Source organism: Trichechus manatus, unplaced genomic scaffold (genome assembly GCF_000243295.1).
Source record: "Trichechus manatus latirostris isolate Lorelei unplaced genomic scaffold, TriManLat1.0 scaffold00289, whole genome shotgun sequence".
Lineage (NCBI taxonomy): Eukaryota > Metazoa > Chordata > Mammalia > Sirenia > Trichechidae > Trichechus > Trichechus manatus.
Window position 1 is genome coordinate 494,249 of NW_004444225.1, and position 22,291 is coordinate 516,539.

Consider the following 22,291-nt stretch of genomic DNA (forward strand, 5'->3'; position numbering starts at 1 on the left):
CAGCAGATTTGCCCAGTGCAATGCATCTTTTGATTTCTTGACTGCTGCTTCCATGGGTGTTGATTGTGGATCCAAGTAAAATGAAATCCTTGACAACTTCTGTCTTTTCTCCATTTATCATGATGTTGCTTATTGGTCCAGTTGTGAGGATTTTTATTTTCTTTAATTGAGATGTAACCCATACTGAAGGCTGTGGTCTTTGATCTTCATCAGTAAGTGCTTCAAGTCCTCTTCACTTTCAGCAAGGAAGGTTGTGTCGTCTGCCTACCACAGGTTGTTAATGAGTCTTTCTCCAATTCCGATGCCCGTTCTTCTTCACATAGTCCAGCTTCTTGGATTGTTTGCTCAGCATACAGATTGAATAGGTATGGTGAAAGGATGCAACCCTGACACACACCTACACACCTTTCCTGACTTTAAACCATACAGTATCCCCTTGTTCTGTTCGAACAGCTGTTTCTTGATCTATGTACAGGTTCCTCTTTTTTTTCCCCGCCTAAGATCTAAATTTGAGTCAAAGAAGAAAGAAAAAAAAAACATTGCTGAGTCGATTCCAACTCACAGTGACCATATAGGGCAGAGTAGAACTTCCCCATAGGGTTTCCAAGGCTGTAATCTTTACGGATGTAGACTGCCACACCTTTCTCCTGTGGAGTGGCTAGTGGGTTTGAACCCCCAGCCTTTCAGTTAGCAGTCAAGCATTTAACCACTATGCAACCAGGGCTTCTTTAGAGTAGAAGCTTAAAAAGTAGATAGAAAAGGCTACCTAGAAAAACTTTTTTCCTGTTTACTAATCTGCCATCACAATCTGCAAGATCCACCTCATCTCCTAAAGACTTTCACTTTCAAATGCTTCTACATTCAACTGTCCATAAATTGCCTTGTAATTTATTCTAACTTAATGCATATATAACTACTTCCTACCGATTTTTTGTAGACTCTTTGACGGCAGGCGTGGTGTCTGTCTCTGTTAGCATATATAGATAACAGTTTACACGTACTAGTTGAATATGTAATTTCTTTACTTGACTCTCAAAAAAATACATTCCACGTGGAAAACCAAAATATAAAACAATGAAAGCAGAGTAGCTCTGGATGACATGGTTAAGAAAAAGTGCTAAGCCTTTCCTTCGGCCTCCCTTCACCCTTTGTCTCTTTTCTGGACATGTGGTGCTTCAAAGAGACTTTCAAAAATTGAATGAGGAGAGTTTGAAAACCGTTGATCCAGATACATTTCTTGCCTAATACAGGATTTCCTAGTTCAATATCTATGACAGAAGGTGACGCGATCCCTGATTAACTGATTTCTCGCAGCAGGAATCCATTACTCAACAAGCAGCTTCACTCATTACTACAAAAACTCAAATCGATTCAGTAAGCTAGGGGTTGTGTTTGGTTAGGGATTAAATTAGATTTATGTTGATCGGTAAGTTAAGAAATAGATCCTTTCCTCTCAGCTTCTACAAATTTCAGACTCCTTAGAAATAATGACATTCAAACTGATCTTTCAACATGTATTGATGTCATATTTTACTAAGTTGATCAGTCAAAAGCATCAAGTCCTCTTCCTTATTCAGCATTGATTTAACTCTTCAACGTGAACTCCCTAACAGCCTAAAAACAGACAGCCTTTTAACACTCAAACAATTGGAGGAAAATGAACAGAAAATAAGCATCAGTGAAACAAAGAAGGAAGTAGTCAATAACATAAAGCTGGAAATGGAAATGCAAAGTGTAATTGAAAGAGACGAGAAGAATACATACGTGTTGTACTGTTATTTCTAAAGATAAGAAAATGTTGATTAACAAGAATGGAAGGAGAAATCTGTTGATTTTTTAAAAGTAACTGAAACCTTGGTGGCGTAGTGGTTAAGAGCTATGACTGGTAACCAAAGTGTCAGCAGTTCAAATCCACCAGGTGCTCCTTGGAAACTCTATGGGGCAGTTCCACTCTGTCCTACAGGGTCACTACCAGTTGGAATCGACTTGACGGCAACGTGTTTGTTTGTGGTTAGTGTCAAGCACTGTAAAAGGCATTATATATCCATTAGCTCATCGATCTATTATAAAAATGTGTGAGGTAAGGAATGTTATTCCCATTTTATACTAGGATACAGACTGGCCCAAAGTCTCAAAGCTGATAAGTTACAGAACCCAAATTTGAACTCAGGTCTTCTTAACTCTGTATCAGTATGCTGCAGGGAAAAAATTATTAAAGGGAAATACATTTTTAAAACTAGGGATTTTAACTTTTAGCTATTAACCGACCAGCATAAGTCCAATACTTACATACTGCTTAGTTATTTAAACCTCAAACATATCATCATTGTTCAGTGAAGAAAAAATGAAGTTGAAGATTTACAACTTGCCAAAAGTTTGGCTTTTCAATTTGGAAGCAAAGACTGGTTGGTAGAGTAAAGTTGTTTTTTTTTTTTAAATAAATACAGGATTTTGTTGCTGTAGAGTGTAAAAATTATTCATATGTGTTATATTTGCTCCTATAACAAATTCTGTAAGGGACGATGATTCCAGGGAAAGTCCTCTTTTTGCTTTATTTTACTCACCATTTTTCTCTTGCTTTCTTCTTATAGGCATGTTCGTATTTCACATCTAATGCTTTGCCATTGAAGATTACTTTCATCAATGCTAATCCAATGGGCAAAAATATCGGCATTATTTTTAAGGTATAGTAGTCCTTCTAGAATAATTGATCCCATAGGCAGAACAATTGGTGTATTACTCACAAAAACAAGTTATTTTAGCTGTTTTCCTCTGGCAACACAAAGGTTTCCCAATTATTTTAGATTCTGTATTTTTACAGAATTACAGTACATGCTAAACTGTGATTGGCAATAAATCAAACATTACTAGCTTAAAGCCAGTGAACCTTCAGGGCAAGACTTAAGAGGATATGTTTCAGTAAATGAAATTATACAGTCACATTTGAGTGGCACAGAAAATTGAGTATGTTGTGAGCCCCTAGGATGTAGTTTTCTTTTGGCCTAGGTACTGAAATAGAAACAGAATTAGCTGTGAACTCAAATGACATAGGTTAATTTAATATAAAAATTCTTATCTACAAAAACATTTACTTATTTTAGTAATTTGAGGTTTTTTTCTTCTTCCTAAATAAAAAGTAAATATAAGTCATTTCATTCTTCATCATGGAAATCATGGGAAAATAGAGTAAAAGATAGGAACAGCATTAATATGAGAGGTAGGAAAGAGAGACTGGAGATAGAGCTGTAAGCAAAAAGTAAGGTTTTGCCAGTAAGCCAGTTAATTTAATCAGTTGTTCAGCCAACTATTCAGTAAGAGCTCATAGTGGAGTTTTTGGTCCATTCTACTGTCTGTTTGGGGGAATAATGATTAGCACACTCCTCCATTTGCTTTGGCCTGTGTAACCTCAAGCATTAGTGGTCCTGTGACATTGCATTTTTGATGGGGGAAAAAAAAGTCACCTTTGGCAGAATTTTCTGCATATAATCTGGAAAACATTTTCAAAACCAAGCTGCTTATTAGTGTAAAAGCATAAAACTATCCTTCCCCTTTGGACATAGTCCATTTTCTTCACCTATGCTTGAAAATCACCCCTTTATCATTTCTATTACTGTCAAAGTCTGGTTTCTCAAAAGACTTTTTAGCTGCCTTCATAATAAGAGAACTCACTGATTCAAAGTCTCATGAATCATATATGTGCTATTTATATTCCTAGTTAAGAAGCTGTTGGTATTCTGCCTGCATACCAGTACATGAGCTTATGGCATACCAAGTAATGTTTCACTTAAAAAGACATCTCTCTTGACTGAGTTTGAAATGTGGATAAACATTCGTCCAGCCTCTCCACAATGCTCAATCTAAGAAATTGCACATGGATAATAAATTGAAAGATTATTATCAGAGAATAACCTTCCAAGCAGCACTTTTAATTTGATGGCGGAAGCTTCTGTAATCATTTAAAGGAAATTTTTATTTTCTTTTCTCTTCTGTGAGAAACACAAGGTAGTCTTAGTGCTAATAAAACAATTGAAACCACTCTAAGTCAAGCTGCAAATTTTCCAGGGAAAAAATGGCATACACTATGTTTGATTGCTTTTAATAGAATTCAGGGAGAAACCTAGAGTCTGTAATTTTGTTTTTAACAGACAGGAGATGATCTTCGCCAAGATATGCTTGTTCTGCAAATTATTCAAGTGATGGACAACATTTGGCTGCAGGAGGGCCTGGATATGCAAATGGTCATTTATAGATGTCTATCCACAGGAAAAGGCCAAGGTCAGTATAGATTAGAAAGCAGGGTTGACTTACATTATTAGTCTCATGCATTCTCCAAACTTTCCACAGCTTTAATTTTATTCAATAAATGCAGAAATACAAAGAACTATACAAATTTCTTCTTAAAAAACAAAAAAAAATGCTTTATTTTCAGAAACTGTAAGCCAGAATAATTTATGTAAGTATAATGTGATTTTAGATATTAATTAGGACCTTGACAATCTAAATATTAACAATGACTTTCTTGTGTGTATCTTTAAGTATTAGTTATATTAATAACTAACCTATTTTTTCCTTTTGGTAAGAAAATACTAGAAAATCCTACTCATTCAAAAAAATACAATTTTTCCCTATTAATACAGTAATTACAAAGTTGCAAAAACTTAAAAGCATTCTGAAAAATTCCAAATACATTATAAACCTATGTTTAATTTCAGAATGACTTTTGAGTAAAGCATAATATCAACAGTCAAAGATGGCCACATATGCAAACTTTTGAACATACGTCAGCGTTTTTTTCCTTTATGAAAGCCAGGAGATGAATACGAAGATACAATTACATTTGTACACATTTCCAATGAAAATAATGTCAACGGCCCACCCAGCTTATTACCAAAGCATCAGAAATTAAAGTTGTACATTATTAAAATCATGTTAAATTGAAGAAAAAACAATTGTTAAGCTATCTTACAATCTTTTGTACATGTCATCATTGCCACTTAGGATGTTATTAAATTAACTAGTGTGAGTTATAGCAGATATATATGCATAAATAAAGAGATGAAACTGTAGACTGGAAAAGGGGCTTAGACTATGTAGATATTTTTTTTTTTCATTCAAGTACAATGACAATTTAGACAGATCATCACAAAAGAAGAATTATCATTGTCTCCGGTTCCCATGATTCCACCAGCAGACTCAGTACCCCAGGAAGTCTGACTTGAGATTTTAGAATCTTAGCATGGAAGCACCTCCTAGTTAGCCTTCTAGTTAGCTTAACTGCGACTTGATGCCTCAGGACGGCTCCATTACAAATCACACCACTCGACCATTTTGATTCTGAGAATAGGGTCCTGGCTTCCATTCCAAGAGTCCCGTTCCTAACCCCTTTCTAAAGTTCTGTTGTTGTTGTTAGGTGCCGTTAAGTCAGCTCCAACTCACAGTGACCTTATTACAACAGAATGAAACACTGCCCTGTCTTGCGCCATCCTCACAATCATTATGCTTGAGCCCATCATTGCAGCCACTGTGTCAATCCATCTCATTGAGCGTCTTCCTCTTTTTCACTGACCCTGTACTTTACCAAGCATGATGTCCTTCCTCAGGGACTGGTCACTCCTGATAACATGTCTAAAGTAACTGAGACAACATCTTGCCATCTTAACTTCCAAGAGCACTCTGGCTGTATTTCTTCCATGACAGCCTTGTTCATTCTTCTGGCAGTCCATGGTATATTCAATATTCTTCGCCAACACCGTAATTCAAAGGCATCATTTCTTCTTCAGTTTTCCTTACTCATTGTCTAGCTTTCACTTAATTATGAGGTAATTGAAAATATCATGGCTTGGGTCAGGCACACCTTAGTTTTCAAAGTGAAATCGTTGCTTTTCAATGCTTGAAAGAGATCTTTTGCAGCAGATTTGGCTAATGTGATACGTCCTTTGATTTTCTGACTGCTGCTTCCATGGCCGTTGATTGTGGATCCAAAATGAAATCCTTGACACCTTCAGTCTTTTCTCTGTTTATTATGATGTTGCTTATTGGCCCAGTTGTAGGGATTTTTGTTTTCTTTATGTTGAGATGCAATCCATACTGAAGGCTGTAGTCTTCAGTCTTTATCAGTAAGTGTTTCAAGTCCTCTTCGCTTTCAGCAAGCAAGGTTGTGTCATCTTCATACCACAGGTTGTTAATGAGTCTTCTACCAATCCTGATGCCATGTTCTTCTTCATATAGTCCAGCTTCGCAGATTAATTGCTCAGAATACAGGTTGAATAAATATGGTAGAAGGATACAACCCCAACGCACACATTTCCTGACTTTAAACCAAGCATTATCTCCTTGTTCTGTTGGAACGACTGCCTCTTGGTCTATGTACAGGTTCTGCTTAAGTGTTCTGGAATTCCTATTCTTCACAATGTTAACCTTAATTTATTGTAATCCACACAATTGAATGCCTTTGCATAGTCAATAAAACATAAGTAAACATGTTTCTGGTGTTCTCTGCTTTTAACCAAGATCCATCTGACATCAGCAATGATATCCCTTGTTCCATATCCTCTTCTGAATCTGGCTTGAACTCTGGCAGTTCCCTGTCAATGTACTGTACAACTGCTTTTGAATGATCTTCAGCAAAATTTTACTTGCATGTGGTATTAATGATATTGTTCAATAATTTCCACATTCTGTTGAATTACCTCTCTTTGGAATGGGAACAAATATGGATCTCTTCCAGTCAGTTGGCCAGGTGGCTCTCTTGCAAATTTCTTGGCATAAATGAGTGAGCCACTCCAGCGGCTGCATCAGTTTGTTGAAACATCTTAACTGTATTCCATCAATTCCTGGAGACTTGTTTTTTGACAGTGCCTTCAGTGCAACTTGGACTTCTTCCTTCAAAACCATCAGTTCTTGATCATAGGCTACCTCCTGAAATGGTTGAACATCAATCATTTCTTTCTGGTACAGTAACTCTGTGTATTCCTTCCATCTTCTTTTGATGCTTTCTGTTTCAGTCAATATTTTGCCCATACAGTCCATCAATATTGCAACTCAAGCCTTGAATCTTTTCTTCAGTTCTTTCAGCTTGAGAAATGTCAAGCATGTTCCTCCCCTCTTTTGGTTTTCTAACTCCAGGTCTTCACACATTTCGTTATAATCTTTTACTTTGTCTTCTTGAGCTGCCCTTTGAGAGCTTCTGTTCAGCTCTTTTACTTCATCATTTCTTCCTTTTGCTTTAGCTACTCTACATTCAAAAACAGGTTTCAGTCTCTTCTGACATCCATTTTGGTCTTTTCTTTCTTTCTTGTCTTTTTAATGATCTTTTGCTTTCTTCATGTTTGATGTCCTTGGTGTCATCCCACAACTCATCTGGTCTTCAGTCATTAGTGTTAAGTGCATCAAATCTATTCTTGAGATGGTCTCCAAGTTCAGGTGGGATATACGCAAGGTCATATTTTGCCTCCCGTGGACTTGTTTTAATTTTCTTCAACTTCACTTGAATTTACGTATGAGCAGTTGATGGTCTGTTCCACAGTCAGCCCCTGACCTTGTTCTGACTGATGATATCGAGCTTTTCTGTCATCTCTTTCCACAGATGTAGTTGATTTATTTCCTGTGCTTTCCATTGGTGAGGTCTACGTGTGTGATCGCCTTTTATATTGTTTTTTAAAAAAAGGTATTTGCAATGAAGAAATGTTAGTCTTGCAAAATTCTATCACGTGATCTCCAGCATCATTTTTATCACCAAGGTCATATTTTCCAACTACTGATCCTTCTTCTTGGTTTCCAGCTTAAATGTATTCCAATCACCAGTCATTATCAATGGATCTTGATTGCATGTTTGATCAATTTCAGACTGCAGAAGTTGGTAATAATCTTCAATTTCCTCATCTTTGGTGTTAGTGGTTGGTGTATAATTTGGTTTTCCTTGTAAACGTAATGATATTATCCTGTCACTGACAGCATTGTACTTTTTGACAATGAATGTGACCATTCCTCTTCAATTTGCCATTTCCAGCATAGTAGACCATGTGACTGTCTGATTCAAAATGACCAATACCAGCCCATGTCTCTCACTAATGTCTAGGATATCGATCTTTATGCATTCCATTTCATTTTTGACAACTTCCAATTTTCCTAGATTCATACTTCGTGCATTCCAAGTTCCAATTATTAATGGATGTTTGCAGCTGTTTCTTCTCATTTTGAGTGTGCCACATCAACAATTAAGTCCTGAAAGCTTTACTCCATCCACATCATTAACAACAGCTTTACTTTGAGGAGGCAGCTCTTCCCTAGTCATATTTTGAGTGCCTTCCAACCTAAGGGGCTTATCTTCCGGCATATATCAGACAATGTTCCACTGCTATTCATAAGGTTTTCACTGGCCATTTTTTTCAGAAGTAGACTGCCAGGTCCTTCTTCCTGTCCTGTCTTAGTCTGTAAGCTCCACTTAAACCTGTCCATAAAGGGTGAACCTGCTGGTATTTGAAACACTGGTGGCATAGCTTTCTGCATCACAGCAACACACAATCTGTCATAGTAGACAGACTGACAGGTACGTGGTGGTCTAAAGCTCTAGTTCCTTAAAAAAAAAAAGAAGTCTTTTATCATTTTTACCATGAAATTATTCCTTGAGTTTCACCCTCCCTTTTCTCACATAATTGACCTAAATCTTTCATATCTCAGTGTATTGAAAGTGTAAGAATGATATTAGGTGAGTCAAGCTGAGCTTTTTATGTCAAATGGATCACCTTTTCTTCAGAAATTGAAAAAATCACTGTCCCCAATGGAATTCTTTGATTCCATCTACTCATTTGTCAGTTGACAATCATAGAATGTAACCAAGGCTAAATCATAAAGCTAATAAAATGATTCACCAAAAATAACTGTAGGCTTGCTTATAATTGCAGATACCATAAAACAAATATTTTTCCCCACTATCCACCAGCAACCTTCAATAATTGTAAGATATCCAAGGGCATTATACTGGCAAAATATTTTTCAAGAAAAATAAACAAAACCAAGAAAACCAAATCCATTTCTATCCAGTCGATTCTGACTCATAGCGACCCTATAGGACACAGTAGAACTGCCCTGTAGGGTTTCCAAGGAGCAGCTGGTGGATTCGAACTGCTGACCTTTTGGTTAGCAGCTGAATGCTTAACCACTGTGACATCAAGAAAAATAGGGATCATTAAATCAAATGTCTTTTTTAGGAGAAGAGGGTTCGTTTTTAATTATATTCCAAGGTGAGATGTCACAAAGTGAGGTGGAGAATACTAAAATGAGCTAAACACAGTTGCTGCCCTTAAGAAGAATTTACAAGAGGCAGGAAGTTTCCATTACTTCATCAACATACTGTTGATCATTCTCATGACTGCTTTGTATGTGATATCATGGGAGCTCTGGGAGAGACTGCCAGAGCAAATAAAAATTCTTTAGGATTTATTTCGTCACTTCTCCAACTTTGATGGGCATAAAAATCACTTTGGGGAATTGGAGGAATAGATAAACTCGACTCCCACCCCTGTAGATATAATTGAACTGTACTAAATCAGATTCTCCACTGAAGGGGCTGAAGCGTCAGCAATTTTAAAGAGCTGCTCAGGTGTTTCTGATTCACACCCAAGTTTGAGAACCACCTTGAAAAGGTTTGTTCGTAAGAGCCTTGTTACTTCAAGCGTGAACCACGGGCCAGCAGCCTTAGCATCACCTGGGGACTTGTTAGAAATGCAGAATCTCAGGCCCCACCCCAGCCCTACTGATCAGAACCTGCGTTTTAATATTCCCAAGTGCTTTGTATGTGGATTAAAACTTGAGAAACACTGTAATAGAGGTCTATAAGAATGGAACCACACATATTACCCAAGGCACACACAATCGTGTTACAAGTATTTAAAGTGTGTATGATGCACACTAGCTTAAAATGTATAAAACGCAATTTATAGTTTTAATTAATGGGCAGATTTTAGCCATCATTATTGTTATAAATTAGGATCAAGTTTTTCTGGGTAGTCATCAATGTGAGGCTAACGATAAATGACTTGGGATTTAGCAAAGATTGACTCCCTGAGGACAGATGTGGTTGGAAGAGTAACTGGCATTGCTACAGCACACTATCTAAAGGTCACAATAATCTAAGTCCTGGTTTTGGACATGGTCAGATGTGAGGCAGCAGTGAAACACTCAGAAACCACGTAGGAGGTACTTATCTTTTAGGAAATCTTAAATAGAGGAACTGGAAAAGTGAAGAAGGAAATTTGCAGGATTAGAAAGAGGAAAAGGGAAGTAGTATTTATTGATCACCTGTTGACAAAATATAATGCTTTACATGTGCTCACTTTCTTAACACACATGAGAAAACCTGGGCAGAAGCTGAATATTCCTGGGAAAGAAAGGAAAAGTGTTATTGAGAATACGTCCAGGACTTGTCTCTGAGGATGCTGACTTTCTTTCCCATCCAGCAATGTAGAAACCTAATGGTCGCAGCTAGGCTACCACATGGATATCAACAGAGATTAAGGCAAACCAGTTGCCACTGGCCAAGGTCATCACAGAGAAGTGTTTTGTTTGCTATCACCAGGGTCTGTTTGTTGTTGTTTAATTTAAAGGCTTTTATATAGACCATGAAATATTCAATTTCAAAGTCTCAGCCATTTCCATATTCATATATTTTGTCTCTGGTCTCTCTGGGCGTTTGAGCTTACAACTCCTGCATTTGTCAAGATTGTGAAAATTAGAAATCCTAGGCTTTAATTCCTTTCGATGACTTTATTTACAAAATTGTGCCTTATGATTTGTTTTGTGGACGTTATTCCTGGGAGAATTTAAAATACTGGATCTAAACTGTTCTTCTGTACTAAATAAAAACCAGAAGGCTTGAAAATATTTACGGGCCAGTAATCTTAGAAACACAATGAAAAAAGACCTTGTTGGATACATGGCCATTCGGGGCAAATGTCCCATTTAAGTTCAATCAGTATATGCTCCCTTTTAAAAAATTATTATTAAAGTTGCTCTTTAATGTTGACTCAGAAGGAGCAGGTGGCTCTCAAAGTGTTTGCTGCAAAGTTATTCTGTTCACTCCCAGAAACGTAACATTTAACAGTAAAGCTTTTCTTCACCTGAACATTGATTTTTATATTTGAAATATTTGCTTAGGGATTGTGTTTGGTTCACTTAAGTCATGAATGTTTGTTATAAGACCATGAATTTCCTTTCTTAAACTGTAAATGAATTCATAAGCCATGTGTTAATTAATCCACTACTCTACTGACTCTATGAGGTCTTTTGTGAGACAGAGACCTGCTAGATTTGTTCTCTACCATGGTTCTAGAAAAAAAAAAAAAATTAAAGCTGCTTTTGACAGATCTGATCCAAACACAACCAGTAGCCTCGTTGCTCCCTAGGTAGTTAGGAAGAGTTAATAGGAAGACCTGTCTAGATAGGGCTCCTTCAGAAGAGTTGGAAAGGAAAGGAGCAATTGAAGCAGTGTTGATAACTACTGTGTTGTTAAACAAATCAAGATATGTTTCCTAAGTAGCCCTCATCCTGTGAAAAAAGATTGTCTCCGTAATCTCTTCTTTTATCAACCAGGATTAGTGCAGATGGTGCCTGATGCTGTAACCCTAGCAAAGATCCATCGCCATTCTGGACTGATAGGACCGCTGAAAGAAAATACAATCAAAAAGTGGTTCAGTCAGCACAACCTTTTAAGGGCAGATTATGAAAAGGTTTGTCTTGCTCTCTAATTTTAGATAATGTACTTTCATAAGAATATGACCTAGTCCCTTAGATATTCTGATTTATGGAATATTAAATTAAATATACCTTGATTTCTAATTGACTCAGTCTTTCATCCTAGTAATAATGACCCCATTTAAATGGAATATTAACTAGAGAAAAATTTCTGTGTTTGGTTTTCCTTGTGGATGGAATTTCTGACTATCAGTTAGGGATTTCTTCACTCAGATGCCTTCCTTACAGTAATCTTAACCCCAGAGAAAATAACCCTTGAAACTACCTCCTTCAACTAACCTCCACCTACATGTACACCCTCTCAAATTGCTATAAACCTCCCTCATTTCTTTGCATACAGTTTTTCTGCCATGTGCTACTTTTTCCTGGTTGATTTCCTTTTTCAGTGGTTTGAAAGAATGTATAACAGGGTTGTTATTTTTTTATATTTCAGAACAAAATGTACTGTTGTATTTGGCTGCAAACATTTTTCTCCCACTTTACTTTATCCTGTAGTCTGGCCTGCAGTTTACAGTTATGTAGGCTCTTTCCTGTACCAGAGCTCCAGGCTAAGGGAATGACTGTGTGTACAGTCAGGGCACAGTTAACTCTTCTTCCACTTGCTAAACCATGAACTGGTGCAGCTGAGTGCACCCAGAGGCAGGTGCACCTTTGTGCTAGTTTACACAAATGCATCATATATGAGCTAGCATTAGGTTTTTGTCAATACCGTCCTAGTTTTAGTGCTGCAGTTCCCTTATTCAGGATAACCCCTTAGCCTCAGGCAAGTTGGACAATTGGTCAGCCTTTGTTAACATGGAGATTTGAGACTTCTTATATTCCATACTTCTGTAACATTGAATTGGAGCAAAGCAGAGGATTTGGGAGGCCAAATACCAAAGAATTTGATGAGATTATCTTAAAATACACTTTTCATCCAATCCCAAGATTATAACTTTGAATTTTACACAAAACTCCCTGAAGTTGGGATTGCATTTATTTGGCCCTTTACGTGCTTTTTGAAGTATTTCATACACATTTTCTCTTCGCAATCACCATATGAAATACCATAGTCAGGACATATTTTATTAACTTCACTTTATAAGTGAAGATAATCAAGACAGATAAATTAAAGTGACTTGTCCAGGAACTTAAAAGACACAAAAGCAAAGTATCTGCCATGTAGTCCTGTGATAGGTCCTTCTGCTCCACAAAGTCAGTCATTCCACTTTGTGAGACCGAGAATCTTGATCCAACAAATCACTCATGGTTGAATGGAGACCAGGTTGAATGGAAAGCATTTTGAAGACAAAGAATACTACTTTTAGCAAGAAACCTCGGTTCATTAAAGAAACTTAAGCCACAATTGACTTAGTGGTAATCTGCTTTCACCCGCACAGGTATTCACTGATATGTACTGTTCTAAAATATTTTGACCATCACTTGATGGCCTATTTGTAATGATAAACATAAAATGTCACAAATATCTCAATATAGCTTTTTCTGTATTCAAAAATTGTTGCAGTATCCAACAACAGTTAAAATGTTTTAGATTTTTTTGAAGATAGGCAATATTGTGCCATATTGGTTTTTTTTTTTTTTTTGCTTTGAAAAAAATCATTTAATATTGTATATTGGAGGCAAAAAAAATTTTCTCTTGTAAATCATAAAAATTCGCTCCATCTGAATGAGAGAGAGATTTTCCCTAGATTCAATGCAAATATTCATCTGATAGGCTAAAGAACAGGTTGCTTCATGTTCTTTAGGATATTACAAATCAGCCACTTAACTGTACCCTTCCCTCCACTGAGATGTAGAAATTGTTCTCGAGTATGTAATTGTGCTTTTTATCTTTTTACCATTACCTCTCATGCTAATGCATTTTCTCATTTTTTTTGTTATTTTTGTGTTGTTGTTTTTCAATTGATTAGGCCTTGAGGAACTTTTTCTATTCCTGTGCCGGCTGGTGTGTGGTAACATTCATCCTAGGAGTCTGTGATCGTCACAATGACAATATTATGCTGACAAAGTCAGGTCACATGTTTCATATTGACTTTGGAAAATTCTTAGGCCATGCACAAACATTTGGAGGGATAAAAAGGTCAGTACACAAATAATGTTTATTATAGTAAGTAATGTCCTAGAACAATGACATGTAATGTTAACATAATGGCATAGAAATCCTGCAGATGACTTGCTCCCCATCTCTCTAATCCCCAAAGGTACCATAAATATGACTGTATATCTAATAATATTGAATGAAATATTTCTTTCAATAGACTGGTAATGGAGCAGATTGTCTCTCCTGAAATAGTTAATGGGATAAATTGGTTTTCCCCCATGAGATACTAATCCTGTTACAGTCTAAGTTGTCTGAAATATTTTGTTGTTGTTTCCTTACAAACTTTGAATGGACAATGAGGCATGAGTTGATGCTCTAAATACATCTGGTATATTGCCCATAGCAAATCAGCCCAAATGGTTTACATATCATAAAGCTAGCATACTTCCCACCCTAGATTAGCCTTGAATCATTCCACAAATATTTCAAAAGCACTGGGGGTATAACAGTAAACAAGGCAGATACAAACCCTAATCTCTTTCTAGCAGAGAAGACGGACATTAAACACGTTAACAAGCAAAGAAATAATATGAAGAAGTGATACTTTCTATAAAGAAACTAAAGCAGAGAAATGTGATAGAAAGTGACTGGGGCAGAAATGCCATTTTAAAGAAGCCTCTCGAAAAGATGAGAGAGAATTGTATAATGAGTGGTCACCTTGTGGAGATCCTGGGGAAGAGTATTAGAGGAAGAGAGAATGCAGATGTAACAGCCATGAGTAGGGACATAAGCATGGTGTCTTCCAATGACAACAAGAAGGCTCAGAATCTGGAGCTGGGAGAAAGAGAGGCAGACAGTAGGAGATAAGGGCGAAGAGTTTGGTGGAGGCCAGACCAAGTAGGGCGCTGAAGGTCATAGTGTGGCATTTGGCTTTTATTTCAAGTTCAAGGAAAAACCATTGATGAATTTCAGTGGATTTCAAAAGCTCTCTCCTCTTGTCCTGTGAAGTAAAGAGACCAATCAGGAGGCCACTGCAGTAGTTAAGGAAGTCCTTAATGATGAAGGTAGAAGTGATAAACTGTCCAATTCAGAATCTGTTTTATAGAGAGCCACAGGACCTGCTTATTGACTGGATATTGCCAGTGAGTAATGGATTGGGGGCAGAGAGGGAGGAGGGTGTTGGTAGAAGAAGAAAAGATTCAAGGATTACTCCTAAATATTTGGTCTAGCAAATGGGTGTAGAATTATTTATTTAAATGGAATATACTTGTTAATGAATAGGTTTTCAGTTATTTTATTTGAGTTGGTGGCAAGGAAGTCAGAGGTCAGAGATTAAAAGTCCCTTGCTGTAGAAAGATATTTCCTATTAAAGTAGAAATGGATTCAGACTATCACAAAGGCTAATTAGACACTTTTGGCTAGAAACAGCCCCTCTAGAAGAAACAAAAATGTCTTCTACAATATAATATGATAGCACTTTCACCAGTTGGCCACAATGTGGTATTAAAATGCCAACATACTACATAATATAGTTTAATTCTTACAGACTGATATCTCTTATTTTGTAAAGGCATACAAAGGGAACTGTTTCACTTTTTACTACTTTCAATACATTGCCTTCTTTAATGAATAATCTCAGGATTAGCCACACATACTCATTCATTTCATAAACATCCGTTGAAGATGGTGTGTGTCAAACATTGTGCTAAACACTGGGGACACAAAAATGAATAATACACACTTCCCACCTCAGTGGGACTTCTTCTTTCTTTAGAGCACTAGGGAAGACAGACACATAAACAAATAATTACTATAAAATGTGATAAGTGCGGAGATAGATGTACAGAGCAATAGAGCATCCTAGAGGAGGGAGACCTAACTAATAAAAGATAAAATGTTACTTTCCAGGCTTGAGCATATAAATGATTTACTAATATAACACTTTTTCCCTGGGACATACTCTTTCCTAGAAATTTAAAGATTAAGTTAGTATTGTAAAGTCTTTTATTTTTTGCTGGATTTTCAACTGGGAATTTGGAGAAGCCCTTATTCATTCATTCAACCAGCATCTGGCTTGACCATGGGGGTGGCTAAAAAGTGAACAATAAAATATCCCAACCCTAAAGAAAGAATTTCAGTAGGGGAGACATAAAAGTAAAGAAAAAGTTACTAAGTAATATGACAAGTGCTGTAATAGAGATATGTAGTAGGGGCTATAGAGAAGAAAGAGCCCCAGTTTGTTTGTTTGCTTGTTGACGGTATAGCAGCTACTGCTACTTCTGCAGTTGGGAAATCTTAAATTTTTCTTATGCAAATTAAAAGGTAAATAAAAAAATGTGCCCAGAGTAGAGCCTCACTCATTGTAGGTTCTTCATAATGTTTGCTGAATTAATCAGTCAATAAACCAATCACAGATAGGCCCTCAGCCATTCAATAATTATCGACTGGGTGAATGAAAATCAAGTTGGCACTGTCATAATTTGTTATTTACCACCAGTTAAGGATACCAACTCCAGCCCTATGATCCATTTGAACTATTATTTTGAGGATATTTGAATCCACCAGTAAGGCTCATTGGCAGTGTTTCTTGGGATTTCTTTCCTGATACTAATACTCTTGCCCTGAGTTTGGTTAATGGTTAAGCTGAACTATGTCTACTCATTGTGTCTGTTGAATTGTAGGTAGTATCTAACACTTCTCCTTCAAGGCTCTTTTAGCTGTTTCTGGAGTTCAGTGAATGTTGTTTCATAGAATAACTTCTTCCATCCTAGGTCCGTTGGTTTTTCTTTATTACTAGATATACAAAAGGCCTCTTTTAAATAGGGCTTCTTTATCCCCCTAGGATAAGTGAACATCCTTATTTGTACCACAGTTACTACATTGTAGACCTAGTCTTTGGTGTAAAGCACATTCCTATCTTGCTTATATACTCAGACTATTAATAAATTCCCATAATGTACAAAGCCAGATATGTCAATCATGTCCTATTACTATCCCTAATCTCCCATAGTCTAACAAGGCCTTGTAATACTTCAATAATAACCATGGTTCACGTACCTTAACATAAATGTGCTGTACTCATAGGTAATGCAGAGTGTATATATTCCTGGTATATGTGTTTCTCCTGTTGTCTACTCCTTAAAAACATGGAGGATGGAGCAGTTGTATACCTTTTTATGATTTATGAAGTATTAATATGTTTATATATTAACTAATTTATAATACAATTTCCTAAATCTTTTCCAGTCTCACATAAAAAGCACAGATTTCAGTTGTGGGTGAGTTATGGATTAGCAGAAGAAAATCACACACAAACATACAACCCCTCATGTAAGTTTCAGATTTACCCTTTAGCCAAGGATACAAAATTTAACAGCAATTAACAGGCCAACAGAGAAATAGCAGATGCAGTTTATCTTGTGGGTAGATTTTCCCTCCATGCTTGGTCCCCTGCAGGGGAAGCAGCACAGAGGTGATAGTCTCCTTAAAAGTAGGATCTTGAGAGAGAATCTGGTTTCTTACTGAGCTGCTGTACTTTTATATTCATGATTATATCACCATTGTGGAGCAGCTCACATTTATCATCTGTGTGATCCTGTTAAGAAAATGTTTACAAACACTGAGTTTTCCTGATTTTTTAATAATTTCAGAGTCAGCTCCACTACATTCTGGTTCAGAGTCCATGCCCAGGTGTTCCTGAATAATTCCTCAGAATTCAACTTTTCAGAAATCTGGAAAGCCCATCTCCATTCTTAGAACAACTCTGATACTCCTTTAAGAGAAGAAAACACATCTCTGATAGGAATATGAGCAATTTCACGTCCTGTATATAAATAAGCAATCCCTTCTTAATGGTTTTAATTGTGAGATTAGATAAAGAGGATTTACACTAGCAGATTAAATTGAAAGACAGTTCTGCCCCCAGCATTGCTTAATAATTCTGGTGAAAAATTGGCTAATCCCTGTGATGAAAACAATGAGGAACTCTGCCAGCTTTCTTAAACCCATTGGTTTTTCTTCTGAAGCATTGCTTAATTATTACCTTCATTTCTCTATTTTGTCTCACAAAGATACAAATTAAAGTGGTTAACAAATTATCCATACACAGTTTTTCACTCAAAGTTCCCCTGTAACAATAATTTCAAATAGTAAAATATTTCATTGTATAAAGATATTACTGTAATAAACTCTAAATTTTAACTCAATAATTTCTTGATGGTGACTTTCTCTTAAAGAGCAGGAGATAATAAGGAAGTCTTTTTTAAAAATAATATTTTATTGGTAAAGTTTACATAGCATCTTAGGTTCCTCTTTGATAATTTCTACACAAATTGATCAATGACATCATATTTTTCACCTTGTGTCAACATTCTTATTGTGTTCCGGTTGTTCCGTTTGCGGTACTCTAGTTTCCCTGCCCCTTTTTTTTCTTATCTTTGCTTTGGATTATTGATTTTTTGGACTCATAAAGTTGTGTGTTTTTTGTTTTTTTTAGTAGAGCACTGATCGAACAAGTAATATCCTTTATTTTGTCTGTCACTCTGCTTTTCTATTAAAAGGTGATCTCGGGTTAGTTTTGGTTCAATGTTTAAAGAGTCTCGGGGGTACTCTCGTCTCATGTGATCCAGTTAGCTTGGCCATTTTTAAGAATTTGTGTTTTGTTCTGTATCCTTCTCTCGTTCTAACCAGGATCATCTGTTGTGCCCCAAGCCAGATCGGCCAGTGACGGTAGCCAGGCACTATCTAGTTCTTCTGGTCTCACAGTAGTTGAGGTTGTGGCTCATGTAGGCTGTCAGCCTTGTGTACTTGTTTCTTCTCTGTGATTTTGGTTACCTGCTTACTCTTTTGCCCTTGATGAGTAGAGACTAATAATTGTATCTTAGATGGCCACTTGGAAGCTTTTAAGACCCCAGATGCTACTCATTTCACTAGGATGCAGAACATGAACTTGTGAGCTCTATTACGTCATTTGACTGAGCTGTCCCATGAGACCATAGTCTTAAGGGAGTCTTTATTGGTAATGTTTATTGCTTTTTTAACTTGTTGTATAATTTTATTTCTTAATACTGTATTCCCGCAGTCTATATGAACTTTCACTTTGGTAGATCTTGCATGATGTCTTTTTCTTAGCTTTCTTTCCAGATAATTGTAGAGCCAGTACAAGCAGTGGTTAAAGTCAGGTCCCCAGAGACAGACTGTGTTGTTTTAATCTGCACTGCCTTGTGCTTCTGGTGTGACCTTGAGCCAAGGCTTCTATATGCCCCAGTTTTCTTATCTATAAAACAGCATTATTTTGAAGATTAAATGAATTGACATATGTGGAGTGCTTATAAGAGTGCAGAGTGCTTTTAAGAGTTCCTGGCACTGAGTGATAGCTCTTTAAGTGTTACTTGTAACTGACTATAATTGTAAATGTTCCAAATGATGTTCCAAGAAATGAGATAGCATCTCTGTATGATTATTGTTTCTTTTTATTTAAAATTATCTAAATATCTTTTTCTGGTACCTATTAAAGCCTGTACCTTGAAATTCATAAATTGAACCATTAATCGTTTAAGTTCTCTGACTTTGAGGCTGGTTGACAGGACTGAATGTTGTCAAGTTTATGTTAGACTGTTCGGTATTTAACCTAGGCATCGCTGACTTCTGGTATACTTTCAGACATAAGCATAGCTGTGCTGGTGCTGGCTCACACTGGCTTGCAGAAGCCGATTGTGTGAACTCCTTCTCAACTCCATAGTCAGTGACATCACATTGGTAGCCTGAAATCAACCGTGGTGGGAGTATTTATACCACAGAAACTGAAAAATGCTACAAATCAGAGATTTTTTTTTTTTTTTTTTTTGAAAAACAAGGGGGAAAGAGAGAGAGAGCCAGTTGTTAAATACTTACCACTACACTCCTGGACATAAGTTCAGGAAAAATAATTTCAGAATTCAACAGAATAAAATTCAACCTCTGTTCTTTCTTATTAAAATATTTACTCTAGGATGATCAAAATATTATATATCTGTTTTTATTACAACATGATTGAAATTCTTTTCATGTTTTATCCCAATAGTATACCAATCATGTACAGATAGTCCCCTACTACAATGGGATTCTGTTCTGACAACTCTGTCGTAAGTCAGTTCTCAGTAAGTCAAATACCTCTCCTCTTTTTTTTTTTTTTTTTAGTTTTCATTGTTATTGTCTTTTATTATCAGTATCTTTATAAATCTGATCTTTGGGTGTTGGAAATATTACACATAAACTTACAGATACACTTTAACACATACATACATAAAGAAAAATACACAAATCATAAAAATTTACTCTGACAATGAAGAAGAGTTGGACAATGTTGGCATTTTATCAGTTGCGGTAATAACTCTACTTCTGGAAGGTTCTGAATCATCTGGATTATAACATCAGCAAATTACTTGTTGCAACATTGTATGTAGTATATATTGCTAATGACAAGATGTACAAAAAAAAAAAGATTGTCATAAATGTGGTTCATTGTAACTCGAGGACTACCTGTAAAACACTTAATCTCAGCCTTTTCATCCCAATATTAATCATCAAATATCATTGACTTTCTTTTCAATAGTTAATTAAATACCACTGATATAAAAACTTCTTAAGCTGAATTTCTGATTTGAATATTATGTTTGTATTCTAAGTTTCCTGAATTTAAAACCATCTTTAAAAAAATTCCCTTAATTAAAAGATTAATTTTTGTCTTATTCGAATCATTACAGTTCAGTCTAATAATTTCCTATTGATCTAAATGCTACATAGATTTTAATGATCTCCCACAAGCTGTCATTACTATCTTAGTGTTCTTTGAAATTCAGTGAGTCTCATTGGTCTGTTATTCACACAATTGTTTCTTTAGAAACGCTGTGGTTCCTTTTACTTGAAGTTGGCCGCAGTATTATCTGAGTTTTCTTGAGAGAAAACACGCTTTTCAGTACCTCTTCACCTGTGAGTGCCTTAAGGACATCTTTGTATCCTAAACATCTAACATACAAAGAAAACCAAACCCCTTGCCATCGAGTCGATTCCAACTCATAGTGACCCCATAGGACAGAATAGAACTGCTCCGTAGGATTTCCAGGAAGTGGCTTGTTGTTGTTGCTAGGTGCCGTTGGTTCCGACTGGTAGCCACTCTGTGTCCAGCAGAATGAAACACTGCCCGGTCCTGTGCCATCCTCACAATCATTATTGTGCTTGAGCCCATAGTTGCAGCCACTGTGTCAATCCATCTCATTGAGGATCTTCCTCTTTTTCACTGATCCTCCACTTTACAACCCTGATACAAACGTTCCCTAACTTTAAACGATCAAGTTTCCCCTTGTTCTGTTCGAATGACTGCCTTTTGATTGATGTACAGGTTTCTCGTGAGCACAGTTAAGTGTTCTGGAATTCCCATTTTTCGCAATGTTATCCATAATTTGTTATGATCCACACAGTTGAATGCCTTTGCATAGTCAGTAAAACACAGGTTGTGTGAAAGGAGTAGCTGGTGGATTGGAAATGCTAACCTTTTGGTTAGCAGCTGTAGCTCTTAACCACTGAGCCACCTGGGTTCCAGCACCTACCTGGAATTGTGCAGGGCTCAATTCCAGTTTAATCAAAGGATCGCTCCAAAAATATCAACGAATTTACTTCCCCTGACCTGATAAAGTACAATTTTTCTGAAGCTAAAATTATTAAGAGACTGCCTGGAAATTTACCAAGTATTTTCACCTGATGGTAGTTCTACATGAGGGAGTCTGGGCATGAGACTCACAATTTGGTACATTTAAGTTTCGTAAAAGCTTTCCCCAGACCCAAAGCCAATCCATAGCAAACTACACCTAGCTTTTGAATAGTACTTTGGATTTTACAAAGCACTTTCGTGTGGACCATTTCAAGACATAAAGTTTGTTTTGTCATTCCCGTCTTCTCCCTATCAACAATTCTCCTCCTTCTACTTCACCTGGTCCTTCAACTATGTTTTATCTTGTGATGTCTTTTGAGTTACTCCTTGTATATATGACCCCCCTTATCTGTAAAACGGAGCCCTGGTGGCACAGTGGTTAAGAGCTCAGCTGCTAACCAAAAGGTTGGCAGTTCGAATCCACCAGCCTCTCCTTCGAAACTCTATGGGGCAGTTCTATTCTGTCCTATAGGGTCACTATGACTCGGAATCAACTCAGTGGCAATGGGTTTGGTTTGTTCGGTTTCATGAGTAAAACATTTCTCTGATAAGAAACATGAATTTTTTCAAACAGAAAGACTGTAGGTTTTCAAAGGAGAAGAATCGAGTGGGGGATATTTGCAAAAGAAAGGTTTGTGAGAAAGAGGTGGGAAAAAGGAGGAAAAGAGAGAGAGAATCATTTAAATAGTGTAGGGATCCTGCCTTCCTGCACTCAATGAGTCTATGCTTCATTGTGAACTAAGAGAGCTTAAGATGGAAGACATGAGTGTTGATTCCCCAGTTGATTTAAGGTCCAGCATGTCTATCAATAT

The 22,291-nt window shown here is 36.7% G+C and overlaps 1 protein-coding gene across 1 annotated transcript in view; it reads left to right on the plus strand.

Annotated features, from left to right (window-relative positions):
• PIK3C2G (phosphatidylinositol-4-phosphate 3-kinase catalytic subunit type 2 gamma) overlaps window positions 1-22,291 on the plus strand; it is a 417,122-nt gene that overhangs the window by 266,624 nt on the left and 128,207 nt on the right. The window contains exons 20-23 of the mRNA XM_012559647.2: window positions 2,592-2,684; window positions 4,146-4,275; window positions 11,590-11,726; window positions 13,662-13,831. Coding sequence (XP_012415101.1) covers window positions 2,592-2,684; window positions 4,146-4,275; window positions 11,590-11,726; window positions 13,662-13,831 — 530 coding nt within the window. The remainder of the gene's footprint in view (window positions 1-2,591; window positions 2,685-4,145; window positions 4,276-11,589; window positions 11,727-13,661; window positions 13,832-22,291) is intronic.